Here is a 22,452-nt window from a genome sequence, read left to right on the forward strand (position 1 = left end):
TTGGTCCATTGCAGGTTATTTTAAATGTTTTTGCATGTACATTGATTGATTCATTAATGTTATGCTGCTCAAATATCAGTAACATGTATTTTTCTAAAGTATTCCCATCTGTAACTTGGATTTATTGCAACCGTTACTGAAATTGTTGTTCCAGTGTAAATGTTTAATTAAGGTAGTCCCATACCTTAGTCTTCCCAACCCTGGCAGTCATTTTGAGTGCAGGTTGCAGGTGATTTATTTTCCCCAGATGTTGGATATCCCGACTCTGGCTGGATTCCAATAAGATGAGTTTCAGGCCACTGTATAAGGGTAAAACTACGCACATAAAATAAGGCCTTATGAAATACGCATTCTATTGTCTAAAATAATTCAATTTTCATTACACGGTGTTCAAGAAGAATCTCATTTGGTGAAGGGCACAGACTGAAAATGAATGAATTCATCAACCATGTCTCTGTCACCAGCAAATAGAGTAATGGGTGGTACTGGTAACAACATATTTAAGGATGTAAATGACAAGAAAATTCAAACAAATATACTGTTTATGTACAAAATAGCCTGTTTTTTACACTGGCTTGTTACACACACACACACACACAAATGGGCAAACATCGATACGACATGCGCAGACACACTCACGTACACAGGCACACGCATGCACGCACGCACAAACACACACAGACACACACACACGGACACACACACACACAGAAAGTTACCCTATATATCTCTCATGACAGCAGAAACGACACAACTGTAAATTATGAAGGATGTGGACTTGGCTTAACATCAGAGAAAGGCTACCTCAGTGCCCGTGTTAATTAGTTTAGCCTGTTTGCATTTTGATGTATTTATTTATTTATTAGGTCCAATTTGTCACCTTTTGGCCTATAGAGACGTTGAGTTAATCATCTATCCACACTGATACTGGGAGATACAACTTGTGCTAGGATGAGGGCTAGTGGACTGACTGCAGACCCAGAGGGACATCCCATGCATTTCCAAGTTTCTCCATCACATTATTTATCAGCTCAAGATACATGTATATGTACTAGCATGTAATTCTCTCTCTCTCTCTCTCTCTCTCTCTCTCTCTCTCTCTCTCTCTCTCTCTCTCTCTCTCTCCTCAGCATCAAACACAACTGTGATGATATATTATCTCTCTCCATTTCCCACAACTAAATTAAAATGCTGTATCACTTTCAAAAGGGAAATAATGAAACGATATGATGGAGTGCTGCCCGCTTGGACAGACTTCCTGCTCGCACGCACTAAGTTTCACTGTTGGCCAAGTCACCAGGAGGCAATGGAAATGGAGAAACATCCTCCCTCTGAGAGGGTTATTTACAACTTATGCCTGGTTTCTCCTTCATTCCAATGTCAGTGAAAGGAGATTAGATCGGAACGATTGCTTTAGACATCAAACATCATAGAGTCAATCCATAAGAGTAGCTTAGTACATCCTAGCTTAGACTAGTGATCCTCCTCTCTACATAGCTGCCTTTCCTGCGTCCACATGGAGATCTTTCTGTGCCATCCAGGAGTCCACCCCCCCTTCCGCCTCCTAACCTCCCCATCCTCAATTCCACTGCTGCTATAGTCAACTGTTGGGAGTCAGGACACTCTCCTTTCCTTGTCCCCTTGTTGCCATTGCTCCTTTTTCTTTTCTCTCTTTTTTCTTCTCCGCTTCAGTCTTCCCGACATCCACAGCAAGATGTGATGCAGCGAGAGAGAGGGGAGAGAGAGGCAGAGAGAGAGAGAGAGAAAGAGGGAGGGAGATAGGCAGGGAGAGAGATGGGCAGGGAGAGAGAGGTTGGAAAGACAGAGGGTGGGGGAGAAGAGAAAAAAGAGAGGCAGGGGGTGGAGAAATAGAGGGAGGGAGAGGGAGAGTAGCAGGCTGAACAGACACTTACGCTCACACTCGCAGCACTGTTGTCAGTCTTGGAATGTAAGTGCAGCCGAGAGGATTCAGAATAAGCGCCACCTCTAAGCACTGCTACGTGAGGAGTAGGGACAGAGTAACACGACACTCAGAAACACAGATGGACACTACTAAGCTGTAAATACAAAAGGTAAGGTTTCTGATTTTCTGTTCTCTGTTTTAAAGGATATTTTGCCTCACTTTTCTGGATGGTGGGGTGAAATAACCCACCTGCAATAGATAGGTGCTGGATTGTTGCGAACAGGTAAATAATTGAATCAATGCATTACATGTTGTTAACGTGCAGTATTCTTTACTTTGGACACCTGCCATGCTACAAATAACATATAATCAAGGGTTTGATGTCTGGAACCTCTGTGTTGAATATTTGATGAAGTTTTAGTCCTACCAAATCTCTGGGGTCAACTTTCCTCTCCATCTCTGTAAAACCACTGCAGTCTTAGGAAACTCCAAAATAGAAAGTGCTAGAAGAAGGTCAGTAGCTACATGTATTCAGATACTTTTCTTAAATAAAATCGGATGGACACGGTGCTCGTGTGACAGATTTACAGACGTGAAGGGCAGTAGCTACATGCAGATACTTTTCCTTAACAAAATTGGACTGGCATTGCTAACGGCAGTTTCCTTCCTCCGGTGTATCACTCTGATTAGATGTTTTTAATGAACGGCCTTTCACCAATAAGCTAAGTGATATTCAGACTTATGTCAGCTGCCAGAGGGATTTGTGTATGTCTGTTTGTATTTGTGTGTGTTTGTGTGGTAGAGATGGCAAAACGTTACCTGTAATTAAGTGTGAGCAGAATTGATGGTGAGGCACTGTACTGCTGATCCTATCTCAGCTCAAAAGCATGGAAAGGTGAAGGGGTTGATCATGGGGTTTTGAGCACTACACTTAATGAGTATGTTAGGATGTCGTATGTACCCTGAAGCAAAGAACGCACTTCTTTGTCCTTCTGTCTCTGTCTCCCTCTCTCTTTTTTTCTCTCTCTCTCCCTCTCTTCCTCTCATTCTCTCCGCTGCTGTGTTTTGTGGGGCTTGGTAGAGACAGCTTTATGGTCACACAGGTGATTTATAAGGGTGCATTTTGTACTGGGTCGTTTGTGTAATGCCATTATTGTTTAACACAAATTAACCACTAACATGTTCCCTAAATTATTGTCAGATATGTAATGGCCTTTCAGTGTTGGAATGAATAATAGCAAATCCCTGCCCTCCCACACACAAAAAACTGCATGGCTCTCATACAAACACGAAACCACATCTTTCAACAGCCTCAAATGTATACATAACGGACCATCTCTAAATGAACATGTTTGATATAGTTAGGAAAAATGCTCTATAAAAAAATATATCATGTGGGTTGTCATTGTTCGAAATTGCTGGGATCCTGTAACAAAGTGCATTTTGTGTCGTGGGGCTCATTCAAAACACATCATTTCAAATATGATCAATAAACTAATAAATAGACTGCAAAATAAACTTTGAAAGAAATTATAATCTTTCCACTTATTGTGTCACATTCGGATCAAAATTAAAGCTCTAACTATAACTATCTACAGCGATGATTTATTCAATGGGAATAATATTGTCTGTTTATGGCCTCACATATGTAAGAAGTCTAACCCCTTTTGGACCACTTTTCAAGTTACAAAGTGAAGAGAGCATTTCAAAATTGCGGCAGATTTCAGAGCATCTATAAAGGGCTGTCAAGCCTTGCCAAAGACTGCAGCCGGCAGTCGTGATGCTAGCGATGTTGGAAAGGTCTAGGGCTCCACCAAGTGGGCACTTTTACAGGTCTGCTGCTTTTCAACAGCTGCATCACCCCTCTACTGTAGTAGACTAGGCTCTGTGGGGGTCTGTGAGTGTGCAATCAGTAGGCAAGAGCCACTCAATCTGTAAATCACAAAATAGACATTAATAGTTATTATAAATATCCCTTGACCTCAATAGACCACAACTGCCTAAACCTCAAGTGCACCGTTTTTCTAAAATGTTTAGATTTTCAAGAAGTACCACGTTTGGTTTTTGTCAAATATGTATTCAAACCATCCACAGGGACATCATATAAACCAAATATAGAATATGTTGTATTTGACCCATTTTTTATATAATGTAATGTCATAAGCACAACATTCTCAAATGATGGGTCATAGACCACTGGTGCCCTTCAATGAGTTTGTTGATTGCAAAGCAAGATACAGTATCTATGTGATTTAAGTTTGATGATCACATCTCCCTCTGCAATAATCAGTGTTCACATTATTATAAAGGCCTAGGGAGCATTCTATTATAAAATGGAATGGACCGAGCTGGGCTGCAAGTGGTTATATATTCCCTATTAAGGCTGCTGTTGCAGACAGGTTTTCGGATTTCAGGAGAAACGCACCCAGGATACTCATACAGTATAAAGGGCGAATGCAATTCCACTGACCATGTCTGTTTCGGAGTCTAAACACTCCCAACTGTGTGTGTGTGTGTGTGTGTGTGTGTGTGTGTGTGTGTGTGTGTGTGTGTGTGTGTGTGTGTGTGTGTGTGTGTGTGTGTGTGTGTGTAATAGTTTTTATTCCACTAGCTTTTGCCAGAATGGACAACCATAAATTAAACGCTCTACTCAAAGACTTAACTTGTAAGAGCATATTTAACAATTTTGTCCTTTCATGCCTCTCTCTGTCTGTTTGCATGCCAAGCCTCTCAAGCTTTCTACCACCTAATCTAATCATAAACAACTTTTTAATACACTGTAGGCATTTAATGGACTAATCAAGTCTAGATAATTCAGTGAGCGGAGTCTATAGCATCTGGACACGAATTCCAGTCAGTACACTCTGCTCAGCTCATCCTTTAATGGAGGGTTTGGAGGAATTCTAAAAAGACACACTGGCCTAATGCTTAATAGGCATGGTGCATCAAAGCTTAATATCCAGAATGCTATTAAAACTCAAGGACAGCCTTGAATGATAATTAGAAAATGCAATCACGGGAATCAGCCCAGATTAATTTCCAGACAATGTTTCCCGATTTCTGGGATGCTGTGCCCGCCTGCCGCCTGTCATATTCATGGCAAACCCTGGGCACATAGTGAAGTGATAACAGTACATCATCATCAGTTTATGGCTTGCTGGCACCCCACGGCATCCCCAATGTTCTTGGTTTCATTCTATATCTGGGGGTATGGAGAGAGAAAACCACAGTCGATATCAAATGTTCTTAGTTCATACATATTATCGATCTCATGCTTTGTGAAAATTATGAATTTGTCCTCATGTTTTGCCAATTTTTCTGAATTTAGGGATTTTTTTATGTTCTGCTGTTTTACTGAGGTTAGACATCTGGACAACTGGTAGATGGTGGTTTTGCAGACTCTAAAGGACCATTAATGGTCTAGTCCCGCTTATTATTTTGAAGTCTTGACCTTGGATGACAGCTGAGACCGTACCAGTATTCCCAATCTCGAGTGTCTCTCTCTGACATTGTCATAACCTTTTAACATTTGTACACAAGACATAACCTGTCTGTATGAGAGCCATGGTTTGACTCAGCACAGGCATTAGCTCAATCTCTAACGACACGAATTACATTCCGCAGAGCTCCTTAAGACTCTTTAATATTTCATTTTTGGATCTCATTAGCTTCATTATTTGATTTGCATTCATGGGATAATGTGAATTTACATGTGGCGGGGCTTCAGTTCGATCAATGAAAAACATAATACTAATTTGTTCACAGACAAAAACAGGGTCCTTTGTTCATTCAAATCTAATGCCTTCGTTGATATTGGGGTTATTTTTGTCGAACAAAAGTAGGGGGAATTATAAAATCGGTCTTTGTTTGTTCACGGTCCCTCGTTAGATACACAATGAAGGCCTTTCCACCAGCCTCTTACTAAATGGGCTCCACCTACCTGTATCCTCCACTTGTTTCCAAACTGTCTTAAAAATACCCCCTATTTATATATATACATACACACAGTGTACACACACACACACACACACACACACACACACACACACACACACACACACACACACACACACACACACACACACACACACACACACACACACACACACACACACACACACACACACACACACACATACATGTATATATATAAAAAAAAGTATCCCATGCTTGATGAGAATAATTGGCTTGCTGGCAGTGACTTCTAAAGGTACTGTATTATTGGCTTCGTGGCATGTTCGATAGAGTACCTAGATGAAGTAAAGTCCCCATCAGGGCCTGACTTGATAGGTAATTTGGGGATTCATACATAATTTATGGTCTTTGGGAAGTTAATCCTAATGAATCTTGTCCTCCTTTTCGAAAAGAGCCCATTTAGTGGGAGGCTGGTGGAAATGCCATAGTGCCAGTGCCATCATGACAAGCATTCATTGTGTATCTAACGAGGGACCGTGAACAAACAAGGACCAGATTTTATAATTCCACCACTTTTGTTCAACAATCTGAAAAAAGAACCCTAATGTCAACGAAGGCATTAGATTTGAACAAACAAAGGGGACCCTGTTTTTTTCTGTGAACAAATTAGTATTATAGTTTCCATTGCTGGAACTGAAGCAGGGCCACATGTAAATGAATATTATCCCATTAATGCAAATTAAATAATTAAGAGATCCAAAAATGAAATAGTAAAGAGGGTGGATGCTTAGGATTGAAGCCCGATACCCAATAGATAATCATATGTGCATCTTGTGACTGGGAGTGTTACCACTAGACCACATCTCTGCACGTGGGAGGCTCTTTTTCTTATAGAACACATACTCATAGATATAGCTATGTTAGTGGTCAGTCACCATTTCATCAATACACAGGAAGAAGGCTAGCTGAATATGAAGCAGGCTAGGAAAACTGTGGTTGAGTTACAGTTGAATTCAGAAGTTTACATACACTTACGTTGAAGTCATTAAACTCATTTTTCAACCACTTCAAACACTTCTTGTTAACAAACTATAGTTTTGGCAAGTCGGTTAGGACATCTACTTTGTGCATGACACAAGTAATTTTTACAACAATTGTTTACAGACATATTATTTCACTGTATCACAATTCCAGTGGGTCAGAAGTTTACATACACTAAGTTGACTGTGCCTTTAAACAGCTTGGAAAATTCTAGAAAATTATGTCATGGCTTTAGAAGCTTCTGATAGGCTAATTGACATCATTTGAGTGAATTGGAGGTGTACCTGTGGATGTATTTCAAGGCCTAACTTCAAATGATGTGCCTCTTTCCTTGACATCATGGGAAAATCAAAAGAAATCAGCCAAGACCTCAGAAAAAAATGTGTAGACCTCCACAAGTCTGGTTAATCCTTGGGAGACATTTCCAAATTCCTGGAAGGTACCACGTTCATCTGTACAAACAATAGTACGCAAGTATAAACACCATGTGACCACGCAGCCGCAATACCGCTCAGGAAGGAGACGCGTACTGTCTCCTAGAGATGAACATACTTTGGTGCGAAAGTGCAAATCAATCTCAGAACAACAGCAAAGGACCTTTTGAAGGTGCTGGAGGAAACAGGTACAAAAGTATCTATATCCACAGTTAAACGAGTCCTATAGCAACATAACCTGAAAGGCCGCTCAGCAAGTAAGAAGCCACTGCTCCAAAACCGCAATAAAAAAGACAGACTACGGTTTGCAACTGCACATGGAAAAATGTACTCTGGACTGATGAAACAAAAATAGAACTGTTTGGCCATAATGACCATCATTTTGTTTGGAGGAAAAAGGGGGAGGCTTGCAAGCCAAAGAACACCATCCCAACCATGAAGCACGGGGGTGGCAGCATCATGTTGTGGGGGTGCTTTACTGCAGAACGGACTGGTGCACTTTACAAAATTGATGGCATCGAGAGGTAGGAAAATTATGTGGATATATTGAAGCAACATCTCAAGACATCAGTCAGGAAGTTAAAGCTTGGTCGCAAATGGGTCTTACAAATGGACAATGACCCCAAGCATACTTCCAAAGTTGTGGCAAAATGGCTTAAGGACAACGAAGTCAAGGTATTGGAGTGGCCATCACAAAGCTCTGACCTCAATCCCATAGAAAATTTGTGGGCAGAACTGAAAAAGTGTGCGCGAGCAAGGAGGCCTACAAACCTGACTCAGTTACACTAGCTATGTCAGGAGGAATTGGCCAAAATTCACCCAATTTATTCTGGGAAGCTTGTGAAAGGCTACCTGAAACATTTGACCCAAGTTAAACAATTTAAAGGCAATGCTACCAAATACTTATTGAATGGATGCAAACGTCTGACCCACTGGGAATGTAATGAAAGAAATAAAAGCTGAAATAAATAATTTCTGACATTTCACATTATTAAAATAAATTGATGATGCTAACTGACCTAAGACAGGTCATTTTTACAAGGATTAAATGTCAGGAGTTTTTAAAAACTCTAAGGTGTATGTAAACTTCCGACTTCAACTGTATATGTAGCTAATTCCTTTAATTCCTTTAATTTAATTCTATCTGGCTGTATTTTCATTTACTTTATCACTACCTTTTGTTTCTAGAAATGATACACGTGTTGTCATTTCACAACTGTTTAATCAAACTAGCTAGCCAGCTGATAGCTAGCTAGCAAAAAAACTATGAACTAAACCGCAATTTCACGTCATCCAGCTAGCTAGCCAGCAAAAAAATTGTATGTAGGAATGAGTCAGTAACTTATTTTTGCATGAACTAAAACTATTGTCACATGTTTTTTTCCTGGAACTGGCAGTTCCAGAGCTAATTTGAGATAAAATGGCAGACTGTTTGAGACGCCAGTTGAAACTAGAATTCCTTTACTAAGAGAATCAATGAACGCATTTGAAGAAATTTAGAATTTCGTCTTGCAGAGCATATAATTCATTATTTTTTATCTATGGAGAAAAACAGTAGCAATTAAAATACTGGCAACGCTAAACAGCTTTGAAGCCAATTTTCTCTTAATATTGGACACAGGCAGGCGATATTACCTTTGGGCGGATATTGAAACAAATTATGTCTGCCTGAATTTAATATCATTGTTGTGTTATCTCTCTGATTCAGCCTTGTTTTTCTTCTTCACAGGGATCAATAGGCTATCAAAGGGAAAAGGACTACAATGCATGATTTGGTGGCGTTGCATTCCTGCGTGCATCCTACCAGAAGCTCATTACCATAAGACATTAGTCATACAGAACTCCTTCCCCACGTGATTGGATACCATGATAACCAATCACTTCCAGATTCTATTTATGGTCTCCATTCTGCGGCCAATCACTGCCCTGCCCGTGGCACCTGGAAATACTGTGAATCTGTTGGGAACATCACCGGAGAAGGATGATGGAAAGATACTCCAGCGCTCCAAACGAGGATGGATGTGGAATCAATTCTTTCTTCTAGAGGAGTACACAGGGAATGACAACCAGTATGTTGGCAAGGTAAGGGTTTTATGTGCCGTTCTTATGGGACATTCTTTGTAGGCTGCCTGGAGATCATCGATTATGTCATAGTACACTCAGTCAAAAGGACTGTTCCTGTTGTATTGACATACCTTTCAATAGTTAGGACATAGAAATTAGAGAGGAGTGCACCACTTGAGAACTCCCTAATGTAAAGATCAGCTTAGCTTAGCCATAGGTTAAGGGGATGGGCTCCACCTCCCAGCAACGTGCAACTAATTCCAGTCTCTCATTCACACAACAATTCAAAAACAACAGTGGGAATAGAGAAATCTAAATGAAGAATCAGTCACTCAAATTAGAGATTTAACATGACAGATAGAGGAGGATTAGATGTTCCCATATGTGAGGGTTAACAAAAGACAGCATAATCAAATCACATCATGAGGCTAGACAAAATCACTGACCCACTACCTCACATCGCCAACGGCCTAAGCCTCCTCTGTCATGTTGACACAGCTCTTTAACTGATAAGACAGCACAAAAACATAAATATTTATCAGAGCTATAACCCCATACTTTAGATCAGAGGAGCGACATGTCAAGCCACTCATTTTAGTGCTAACAAAGAGAACTAGTCACAGTGTTAGAGATGACGCTACATTTATCATCCTGAGGGAGGGGAACGAGGTGACTGTCGAAAGCCTATTTTCTCAGAGGAAGCTGGCTTTCATCACATGCCTCATCCTCAAGAGTAAACAAGTGTCAAGGTACAGGGTGGAGTAGAAGGATATGACTACCAGCTTGGTCGATAGCATCGTCCTGACGCATTGGAGAGAGACAGGGGAACAACAAAAAGAAAAACATGGAGGGAAAGGGGGTGTTGGAGAGAGAAATTATGAATCAATCAAGCCAGGCCAATGATATTTCACTTCACTGTGTTATACGTGATGAGGCAACAGAACAGGCCCGGCTTTCCATTGAGGCTATCTGATGTTGTCAGTGACTGCTGCATTCTGGCTTTCATCCTGACTCTTTGATGGTCTCTGGCTGGCACACTGGCAAGTTTCCTGGCATGACAGCAATCACATGCACTGGCCATCGACTCACCCGGTGTCCAATATCATTCACAATCAAACTGCCAGAATGACACGAGGCCGCAATATATAAAGGGGGAGAGAAAAAAACACCCACACGCTGGCTTTACTGAAGAAGCTAGTGTTGATTGCTATCGCTAATTCCATCAGCTTCACTCTGGAATTGTTGTCTGTGAGAAGGAGCGGTGAAAAGCCTAGGCATAAGGACAGGCACTTAAAGGCCCAGCACCAAGCTGGGCTTATTTATTTCACATCCAATCAAGTTTCACAAAACTGCAAATGTTTTGCTGTGTCACAAAGTCTCGCTTTTTCAGAACTCCCGTACAGATTCAATACCTATAATACATCTCTGCACATAGCAAAAGAGTGCCATCTGCACTGCAATTTTAGTTATCAGTGTAACAGTCCTGACCTGTTTTATGTTGTTTTTATGTGTTTATGGTCAGGGCGTTAGTTTTGGGTGGGCAGTCTATGTTATCTGTTTCTATGTTGGTTTTGGGTTACCTGGTATGGCTCTTGATTAGAGGCAGGTGGTTTGCATTTTCCTCTAATTAAGAGTCATATTTAGGTAGGGCGTTCTCACTGTTTGTTGGTGGGTGATTGTCTCCTGTGATGTCTTCGTTGTGTTCGATGTTATTCACTATCGGGGCTGTTTGGCTGTTCGTACGTTTCGATGTAACGTTCTTGTTCGTGAGTTTACGTTTGTCGATGTAAGTTTATGTTCAGGTTCCGTTCGTTACGTTTTGTTATTTTGTAAGTTTTGTAAGTATTTTGTTTTGTTTCGTGTTGCCATCAGTTCATCAATTATAAATAAAAGATGGCTTATTTCCCTGACTCCGCATTTTGGTCTGAAGATCCTTCTCTCCTCACCTCATCTGAGGATGAGGAAAGCGACAGCCTTAACAATCAGTTAATCTGACTGTCATTGATTTAATTTACCTATTTCAGCAATTTGAGGGTTTTCTGTATAATGTTGGTGGGGCATACTATTATATTTTTGATGTTAATCCTGAATCACTATGATATTATAATAGTTTTTCTTGAGTGTATTTTTAACAAAGTCCAAAGTGTAGGAATACAGGTGAAATCAGTTATTGACACAGATATGGTGGCATGGCAGGAAGATCGGAAGGCAGTGAACAAAGAGGTTGTCAGTTCAAATCCTAGGTGAGGACACATTGAATAATAATTACTGTATAAATAAATAAGCAAAATTTAATCATGTATGTAAAGTGTGTCTAATATGTAAATTGAAAACACTGTGGTGGCGTGAGGTTCTGGGCACATCCCAGCAACTAATGGTTACTAAACCATTGTATCAGTGTTCATTTTGCCAACAATAACTATGACACAAAAAATATTGTCAACAACATATTTTTCTTGACTAAATCTATGATGCTAAAATGTATTTTGTCCAACCATAAGTATGCATGCATGCAGCATATTTGATGCAATCCTCTCATTTGCAGAATTGATATCTTTCAGTTTTGTGATCTGATTCTGCCCGGCTCCCACACTGCTCTCAGGCTGTCACGTGAGTCATTCGTCAGTCTTTTGAACTGACGCGAAGCCAAGACACTTCACATGGAACTAACCTCAACCTGAAACAATAATGTTTACTCTCTCTTTCTTTCAAGTAGGCTATTTTTGCTTTGAGCACACTGGAAACTCTATTTTCCCATGTGTTCTGTTATTCATTCATCTGTGTTGCCACTCTGGCACCACGGTCCGCAAATGCTAGTTGTGGTTGCTTTTTTCCTATTGGAAAAACAAATTCTGTATGTTGAATATTAGGAGTACATTAATACTTTGGGATTTTTGGAAACCTTAAATTCAATTCTCCCCTTTTCAAGGACACCCCTATAATTTACCCATCTTTGATGGTTATGATGGAGAAAATCAGAGCTGTAAATTGTTTAACCTGCAGCCAAGGCTTTATTATAGCCTAAATGGTTAATTATGGTTGGCATTGGTTACAATCTGCCATAATATCAATGTTGCAAGCTAAGGTATACAAGGGAATCTGCTTTAAGTTCTACCTGTCTTCCCGGTAGCCTACTTGGTGTTGTGAACTGCTGACTGCTAGTAACTTGCAGATGATTGTTGACACATCAACCAGGATTAAGGGACGGGGCAATTTGTGACTTGTTGTTTTCATAATCAGTGGCTTTATTGGAGGGGGAGTGGTTTCTCCTCTCCTAGGAAATCAGCAATTAGTACCGGGAGGTGTGCTCTTCACCTTTTCAAGGCAATTAGCAATTAGTATTTCTACTTCAGTCTCCTCTGTTTTCTCAGCGGTGGTCGTGTCGCAAAACTAAGACCGTCAACGAAACAATGCTGGTTCTGCAGAGTTATTTGAGGAAGGAAAGAGAGAAAGGCTCCACACGACTCTCTCACTTGAGTATCTTACCTAGGGATTTTCAGAATCTCATTTTTCTTTTTTGTAGCTTTTGCAACTGTCTGTGTTTTCTATCTCAGTTTTCTCCTCTACGTGTAGACTTTTCAGATGCCCCCCCCCCCCCCCCCCCCCTTGGCTGCAACCCTTCTAATTTAGTGTACCTTGCACGCACAATCCATGTGGAATTCCTGGTCTCTGGCAGCTTTTCGAACTGCCGATCTGCGGTCAAGAACGCTAAATTAATCTCAGCCTATGCTGCATTTCAGTGCCTTGACTTTTGGGCCCCGACGGAGACATGGATCACCCCAGAGAACACTGCTACTCCAGCTGCTCTCTCTTCATCTGACTGTTTTCTCTCTTTATCAGAGAGCATCTGGTCATTACGGAGGTGGCACAGGGCTACTAATTTCTCCTAAGTGGAGATATTACATTTTTTTCCCTCTCTCACCTGTCCATCTCCTCATTTGATTTCCATGCTGTCACTGTCACTTGTCTACTCAAACTTAACATTGTTCTTATCTATCACCCACCAGGTGTCTGTACCACATACTCCCATGACTGGTGTCCCACAGGGCTCGATTCTAGGCCCTCTTCTCTCTCTACACCAAGTCACTCGGCTCTATCATATCCTCCAATGGTCTCTCCTATCATAGAATGCGGATGACACTAAGCCACTTTTCTCCTTCCCCTACTGACACCTAGGTGATACACATCTCTGCGTGCCTGGCAGATATCTCAGCTTGTATGTCGGCCCACCACCTCAAGCTCAACCTCGACAAGACAGAGTTGCGCTTCCTCCCGGTAAAGCCTGCCTACTCAAAGACCTATCCATTACGGTTGCAACTCCACGGTGTCTCCCTCCCAGAGTGCAAAGAACCTTGGCGTGACCCTGGAAAACGCCCTGTTGTTCTCTGAAAACATCAAAGCAGTGACTCACTCCTGCAAGTTGATGTTCTACAACATCCGTAGATTTGAAACCTACCTCACACAGAAAGTGGAGCAGGTCCTAATCCAGGCACTAATCCCATGTGGACTACTGCAACTCGCTGTTGGTTGGGCTCCCCACTTGTGCCATCAAATCTCTGCAATTTATCCAGAATGCTGCAGCCTGCCTGGTGTTCAACCTTCCCAAGTTCTCTCATGTTGCCCTGCTCCTTCCGCACACTCCACTGGCTTCCAGTCGAAGCTCACATCCACTACAAGACTATGGTACTTGCTTATGGAGCAGCAAGAGGAACAGCCCCCCCTACCTTCAAGCTATGCTCAAACCCTACACTCCAACCCGAGCACTCCGTTCTGCCACCTCTGGTCTCTTAGCACTATAGGAGGGCATCTCCCACTCAGCCCAGTCCAAGCGCTTCTCCGTCCTGGCACCCCAATCGTGGAACCAGCTTCCCATAGCACCCACCCCCTAAAAAAGCATTTTGTGAATGAACACTCGCACTTGACTTTTCTTCACCTCTTACTAGCTCTGACTTTGCTGATAGCTACTTTATTGAGGACTTATTATGACTGTGATGTGGTTGTCCTATTTTAAGATGAATGTAAGTCGCTCTGGATTAGAGCGTCTGCTAAATTACTGAAATTTAAAAGGCCTACTTGGACAAGGCTATCTGAATATTCACATGATGGAAGTTAGAGGTAGCATATTATTTAATTGAAAAAAAATGCACGGACTGTCATGTGACTATAATGGCTGTGACGCAAACTAGACGAAGGCTGAAATGACGAAATGTGACTAAAACTAACTAGAAAGGTATTTTAAGCCTAAAACTAAATCTAAAATAGCCGCCAAAATTAACACTGCATAATATATGACATGCTTTTAGGTCTCATTATATATACTTTATGTCATAAAGGATTATACTGATGACTACAGGGTGGAACTGTACATGGTGCTGAAATGGCTTCTCTTCAAGGTGAACTGTATACCGTGCACAGAATGACCCATATTCACAAAGTGTCTCAAAGTAGGACTGCTGATATAGGATCAGTTTTTCCTTTGAGGTGATAATCAATGAATATAATTACATGGACGGGGGACCTGATACTAAATCAGCATTATGAAAATGGAGCATGTGTGTTTTTGTCAAACTCCACTAGACGTGCCTCTTGGCGTTGCTGATTCACGATCACCTGATCTTCAGCGAGCCATTTTAGACAGCCATTAGCATGAGGGAGGGTATTTATTAACAAGCCAAGTCCTCGTGGAGGGAGGCATACTTCAGTATGGCTCTGAAGTGTGAGCAATGCAATGCAATCAGAAGGCTTGTGTCTGGAGTTTCTTTCTGTAGGGGTGCAGTGACTCACAAAAAAATCTGTTCCATCCCAGCTATTGATGTGGACAAAACCCCTTTAACCTCTTGGTAGTCTGTGATGCTTTGTAAACAAACGCTGCCGCTCTCCAGTTCCCCTGAGCACTCTACTGATCATAGGAAAAATTGAAGAAACTGAAAAAACACTACTGAATGTGTATAATCCTGGAGAACAAGGACAACTAACAATAAAGAGAGAGAGAATATAATTATTCTGTATCCGTTTGGGGCTCTATTTTCCTATCTCCCCTCTGCAGCACTAAACAATGCTCACTAGAGACCTGACAAGAATTGCCAATGACTTTGCTGCTTTACTGACTATTCCTCTGTGTTTGTGCAAGGGGAATTAAAGCTAGAATCCTTCATTGAAACAATAAGAAAGCCTTCTCCCAGCCCTTGTTTTGCAAAAAAGCTAAGGGATGGTGCTAGAGAAATTTCATAGGGCTATGGATGCAAGGACTGACAATCCATTATATTAAATTAATAGTGATAACCATGTTTTGAGGCTGTACAGTGTTTGCTTACACTTACGTTGTTCACAAACATTGGTGTAAAACTAGCTTGTATTTTGGGTTCTGATTGGGTACGACAGTTGAACTAAGCAAATGAGGCATCTGACCATACTTGTCACTTATGAACATTTTGAGCATCCTGGCCATGTTCTGTTATAATCTCCACCCGGCACAGCCAGAAGAGGAATGGCCACCCCTCATAGCCTGGTTCCTCTCTAGGTTTCTTCCTAGGTTTTGGCCTTTCTAGCGAGTTTTTCCGAGCCACCGTGCTTCTACGCCTGCATTGCTTGCTGTTTGGGGTTTTAGGCTGGGTTTCTGTACAGCACTTCGTGATATTAGCTGATGTACGAAGGGCTACATAAAATAAACTTGATTTGATCTAAGTTATATTCGTCAATAATAAATTAGTATATACTGTATCATTAATTTATAAATCCAAAAATGGATGTATCAACTAAGGCTTCTAACTTTTAGTCATCAAAAATGTTCCTCGGTCAAAGGCTCATATTTTGCAACAAGAACTTTGGAAAAGAGAACCACTGAGACTTTTTTTATTGTTATGATTTTCTTGGGGGGGATAGATCAGCTTTAATAATACAGATACATTGTAGCTTCCAGCAATGTTATTGTCTGCATCATATCCAATCCCTAATAAATTTTGTTGTACCCCATGATGACAAAGCAAGAACAGGTTTTTAGAAATGTTTGCAAATATATTAAAAATAAAAACATAAAAATTCTGACTCATTTCTATGAGATTCTAAATTGAGCTCAGGTGCATCCTGTTTCCATTGATCATCCTTGAGATGTTTCTACAACTTGATTGGAGCCCACGTGTGTTAAATTCTATTGATTGGACATGATTTGGAAAGGCACACACCTGTTTATAGAAGGTCCCACAGTTGACAGTGCATGTCAGAGCACAAACCATGCCCTGACGTCGAAGGAATTGTATTTAGAGCTCCAAGACAGGATTGTGTTGAGGCACAGATCTGGGGAAGGGTACCAAAAAATGTCTGCAGCATTGAAGGTCCCCAAGAACACGGTGGCCTCCATTATTCTTAAACAGAATACATTTGGAACCACCAAGACTCTTCCTAGAACTGAGCAATCAGGGAGAAGGGCCTTGGTGAGGGAGGTGACCAAGAACCCAATGGTCACTCTGACAGCGCTCCAGAGTTCCTCTGTGGAGATGGGAGAACCTTCCAGAAGGACAACCATCTCTGCAGCACTCTCCAATCAAGCCTTTATGGTAGAGTGGCCAGACGGAAGCCACTCCTCAGTAAAAGGCACATGACAGCCTACTTGGAGTTTTCCAAAAGGCACCTAAAGGACTCTCAGACCATGAGAAACATGATTCTCTGGTCTGATGAAACCAAGATCAAATCTTTGGCCTGAATGCCAAGCATCATGTCTGGAGGAAACCTGGCACCATCCCTACGGTGAAGCGTGGTGGCAGCATCATGCTGTGAGGATGATTTTCAGCGGCAGGGAGACTAGTTGGGGAAAAATGCAAATTACAGAGATCCTTGATGAAAACCTGCTCCAGAGCACTCAGGACCTCAGACTGGGGTGAAGGTTACCTTCCAACAGGACAACAACTCTACGCACACAGCCAAGACAATGCAGTAGTTGCTTTGGGACAAGTCTCTGAATGTCCTTGAGTGACCCAGCCAGAGCTTGGAGATGAACCCGATCGAACATTTCTGGAGAGACCTGAAAATAGCTGTGCAGCATTGCTCCCCATCCAACATGACAGAGTTTGAGAGGATCTACAGAGAATAATGGAAGAATACTTGCCAAGCTTCAAGTGTCATACCCAAGAAGATTAAAGGCTGTAATCGCTGCCAAAGGTGCTTCAACAAAGTACTGAGTAAAGTGTCTGCATACTTATGTAAAAGTGACGTACACTACCGTTCAAAACTGTCCTTGTTTTCAAAAGAAAAGCGGAAAAAATGTGTCCATTATTACTAATTGATCAGAAAGGTTTTTTTTCTCACAAATCCTGACATTTTAATCCTAGTAAAAATTCCCTGTCTTAGGTCAGTTAGTATCACCATTTTATTTTCAGAATGTGAAATGTCAATGATAGAGAGAATTATTTATTTCAGCTTTTTTTGACCATCATTATGTTTGGAGGGAAAAGGGGAGATTTGCAAGCCAAAGAACACCATCCCAACCGTGAAGCACAGGGGTGGCAGCATCATGTTGTGGTGGTGCTTTATGTTGTGGTGGTGCTTTACGGTTTCATTATAAATTATAATGAAACCGTAGTCTGGCTTTTTTAATGTTTATTTCATTCATCACATTCCCAGTGGGTCAGATTACATACTAATTGGGTGTATTGGGTAGAATTGCCTTTAAATTGTTAAATTTGTGTCAAATGTTTTGGGTAGCCTTCCACAAGCTTCCCACAATAAGTTGGGTGAATTTTGGCCCATTCCTCCTGACAGAGCTAGTGTAACTGAGTCATGTTTGTAGGCCTCCTTGCTCGCGCACGCTTTTTTAGTTCTGCCCACACATTTTCTATAGGATTGAGGTCAGGGCTTTGTGATGGCCACTCCAATGCCTTGACTTTGTTGTCCTTAAGCCATTTTGCCACAACTTTGGAAGTATGCTTGGGGTCATTGTCCATTTGGAAAACCCATTTGCGACCAAGCTTTAACTTCTTCAGATGTTGCTTCAATATATCCACCTAATTTGTCCATCCTCATGATGCCATCTATTTTCTTAAGTGCACCAGTTCCTCCTGCAGTAAAGCACCACCACAACATGATGCTGCCACCCCTGTGCTTCACGGTTGGGATGGTGTTCTTTGGCTTGCAAGCCTCCCCTTTTCCCTCCAAACATAATGATAGTCATTATTGCCAAACAGTTCTATTTTTGTTGCATCAGACCAGATGACATTTCTCCAAAAAGTACGATCTTTGTTGCAAACCGTAGTCTGGCTTTTTTTATGGCGGTTTTGGAGCAGTGGCATCTTCTTTGCTGAGCGGCCTTTCAGTTTATATCGACATAGGACTTGTTTTACTGTGGATATATTTACTTTTGTACATGTTTCCTCCAGCATCTTCACAAGGTTCTATGCTGCTGTTGTTCTGGGATTGATTTGCACTTTTTGTACCAAAGTACGTTCATCTCTAGGAGACAGAACTTGTCTCCTTCCTGAGCGGTATGACGGCTGCGTGGTCCCATGGTGTTTATACTTGCGTACTATTGTTTGTACAGATGAACGTTGTATCTTCAGGCGTTTGGAAATTGCTCCCAAGGATGAACCAGACTTGTGGAGGTCTACAATTTCTTTCTGAGGTCTTGGCTGATTTCTTTTGATTTTCCCATGATGTCAAGCAAATAGGTTTGAAGGTAGGCCTTGAAATACATCCACAGGTACACCTCCAATTGACTCAATTGATGTCAATTAGACTATCAGAAGCTTCTAAAGCCATGACATCATTTTCTGGAATTTTCCAAGCTGTTTAAAGGCACAATCAACTTAGTGTATGTAAACTTCTGACCCACTGGAATTGTGATACAGTGAATTATAAGTGAAATAATCTCTCTGTAAACAAGGTACAAGGTAAATGTCCTAAACAATTTGCCAAAACTATAGTTTGTTAACAAGAAATGTGTGGAGTGGTTGAAAAACTGGTTTTAATGACTCCAACCTAAGTGTATGTAAACTTCAGACTTCAACTATATATATATATATATATATTAGCAAACATTTTTGAACCTGTTTTTGCTTTGTAATTATGGGGTATTGTGTGTAAATTGATCAGGAAAAAAAACATTACATCAATTTTAGAATATCAGTTGTGTTGTAACAACTGTGCCAATCAGTTGTGTTGTAACAAGTTAGGGTTGGTATACAGAAGAAAGCCCTATTTGGTAAAAGTCCAAATTATGGCAAGAACAGCTCAAATAAGCTAAGAGAAATGACAGTGCATCAATATTTTAAGACATGAATGTCAGTCAATGAGGAAAACTTCAAGAACTTTGAATGTTTCTTCAAGTGCAGTCACAAAAACCATCAAGCGCTATAATGAAACTGGCTCTCATGAGGAACGCCACAGGAAAGGAAGACCCAGAATTACCTCTGCTGCAGAGGGTAAGTTCATTAGTTACCAGCCTGCTTGAATCAAGCCTTCATGGTTGAATTGCTGCAAAGAAACCACTTCTAAAGGACACCATTAAGAATAAGACACTTGCTTGGGCCAAGAACCACGAGCAATGGACATTAGACCGGTGGGAATCTGTTGTTGAGATTTTTGGTTCCACCACTGTGTCTTTGTGAGACGTAGAGTAGGTGAACGGATGATCTCTGCAATGTGTAGTTCCCACCGTAAATTATGGAGGAGGAGGTGTGATGGTGTGGGGGTGCTTTGCTGGTGACACCGTCAGTGATTTATTTAGTAGTCAAGGCACACTTAAACAGCATGTCTCCCACAGCATTCTGCAGTGATACGCCATCTCATCTGGTTTGCGCTTAGTGGGACTATAATTTGTTTTTCAACAGGACATTGACCCAGCACACCTCCAGGCGCTGTAAGGGCTATTTTCCAAGAAGGTAAGGGGTGGAGTACTGCATCAGATTACCTGGCCTCCACAATCACATAACCTCAACCCAAATGAGATGGTTTGGGATGAGTTGGACCACAGAGTGAAGGAAACACAGCCAACTAGTGCTCAGAATATGTGGGAACTCCTTCAAGACTGTTGTAAAAGCATTCCAGGTGAAGCTGGCTGAGAGAATGCCAAGAGTTTGCAAAGCTGTCATCAAGTCAAAGGGTGGCTACTTAGAAGAATCTTAAATATAAAATATATTTTGAGATTTGTTTAACACTTTTTTGGTTACTACATGATTCCTTATTTTCCCCATATCCCTACCTCCCTAATTGAAGCAAACTAATGGGCAATAACACTTAGGCTTTTGCTTCCAGCTCATACATACTATATATACGTATATTTTACAGACACAATGAATTTTACAATACTTATCTTTTGTTTTTTTAATCCCATCTATATCTGAAGTCCATACAGTATTTGACATGTTTTTTTAAAGATAATTTAAAAAAGTTAATATATTATTGATCGATTTGACTATGACTTTTCAAATCACCCAGCAGTGCTATTTGCGGAGCTAGCTCCAGGTAAATGCTGCAATTCAAATTATCTAATGATTGTCTCTTCACAGAATTGTTTTAATCTAATCATTTAAATAAAAAATTCAATGTTTTGAATCCATGTTGTTTTGCGTATCAGTTCATTAACCATGTGCCATGTAATCGGTACATCAAAAATTTATTCCCAACTATTTTGCAATCTATATGGCACAGCTGTCATTTTTTTGCTCCTTAAATGAAACTGGTATACTTTTTTATCTATCACAAATTTCTTGATCCAATATTGGTCTCTAATGCAGAGGCAAAAGACAAGTTCCTTACTTTTCCCCCTTCAACTTGCCTCTTCCATTTTGCAATAATGCTGCATTTAGTTGGTTGTAATTTTGAATAGAGAAGACATTTCCAGATATTTTTGTTAGCTGCATGTGTGATATAATTTACAAAGATTATACCTTTTTTAAACATCTTTTCAAAAAATGTTTTTTTTGATCAATTAGTATATTTCAGCAACGCTGAGTGCCTGGATAAGGCCTTTTTGCCATAGTATATCGGCCATATACCACAAAAACCCGTGGTGCCTTATTGCTATTATAAACTGGATACCAATGTAATTAGAGCATTAAAAATAAATGTTTTGTCATTCCCATGGTATACGGTCTGATATACCACAGCTTTCAGCCAATCAGCATTCAGAGCTCGAACCACCCAGTTTATAATTGTGTTTCACCATAATATTTGTTGTATTATTTGTTCAGTTTTTTTCTGGTGGGTTAAACTGAAATTGCAACCAACTTTTTATATGGCTTGTTTTAAAAATAGAGATATTTTGGAGATTATATCATTTTCAAATAACCGAAAGTGAGAGGTTGTAATCTGAATAAAGGGAACAAGGCTAGGGAACATGGGGTGAGACATTCTTACTAATCTGCTAGAGAACCAGTTTGGATTTAAGTAGAACTTTTGTATGACTGAAGCCTTTAGTGAGAGGTCTAATGCTTTAATATTTAATAATTTCTGCCTTCTGAATTCATATTCATTATATAAATTGGACTGTTTAATTTTGTCTGGCCTGCTATTCAAAAAAAAACAACATTTTTTTCACACATATAATTTTTTTTAAACAGGTCGCTAGGTTAAGGCGGGCAAGGCCATAATCAAATAGGTCAACTCGGATATGACTGAAGAGTTAATCAAGGTGATTTTTCCACAAATAGACAGGTATTTTCCTTTTCACGGTAGCACGATTATATATATTTTTGCAAAATTTTTATTAAAATGTATTGTCGTGAGAATTTCTTTCTTTCTGGATATGAATGCCGAGTATGTCCACATCATCGCCAGACCATTTTATTGGTGAACTACACGGTAATGTAAAAGTAAAACATTTTGGTGGTCAAATATGTAATATAGTACACTTATCATAATTTGGTTGTAATCGACCAAGCCTTACTTGGGCAAATACAATACTGTATGTTAGTTATCTATGCTTACCTCGAATCGCCTCCATTGCATCCCTATTGAATTATATGTATTCTATTTTGTTGCCAAACTCATTAAACAATATTGCATTTCTGGAGGACAAGTTCCAAAAAACGACAGTGTCTGCATAGCCTATGTGGGGCATTAGGTCATAGATAGGAAATATCATAGCAATTCATACACTTTTGTCAC

General features: G+C 40.5%; 1 protein-coding gene across 1 annotated transcript in view; it reads left to right on the forward strand.

Annotated features, from left to right (window-relative positions):
* The first annotated feature begins 1,881 nt into the window (after positions 1-1,881).
* The window catches only part of LOC129822821 (cadherin-10-like), a 55,068-nt gene continuing 34,497 nt past the window's right edge, over positions 1,882-22,452 (forward strand). Inside the window, exons 1-2 of the mRNA XM_055881254.1 lie at positions 1,882-2,072; positions 9,023-9,375. Coding sequence (XP_055737229.1) covers positions 9,160-9,375 — 216 coding nt within the window. The 5' untranslated portion in view covers positions 1,882-2,072; positions 9,023-9,159. The remainder of the gene's footprint in view (positions 2,073-9,022; positions 9,376-22,452) is intronic.

This window comes from Salvelinus fontinalis, chromosome 25 (genome assembly GCF_029448725.1).
Source record: "Salvelinus fontinalis isolate EN_2023a chromosome 25, ASM2944872v1, whole genome shotgun sequence".
Taxonomy (NCBI): Eukaryota; Metazoa; Chordata; class Actinopteri; order Salmoniformes; family Salmonidae; genus Salvelinus; species Salvelinus fontinalis.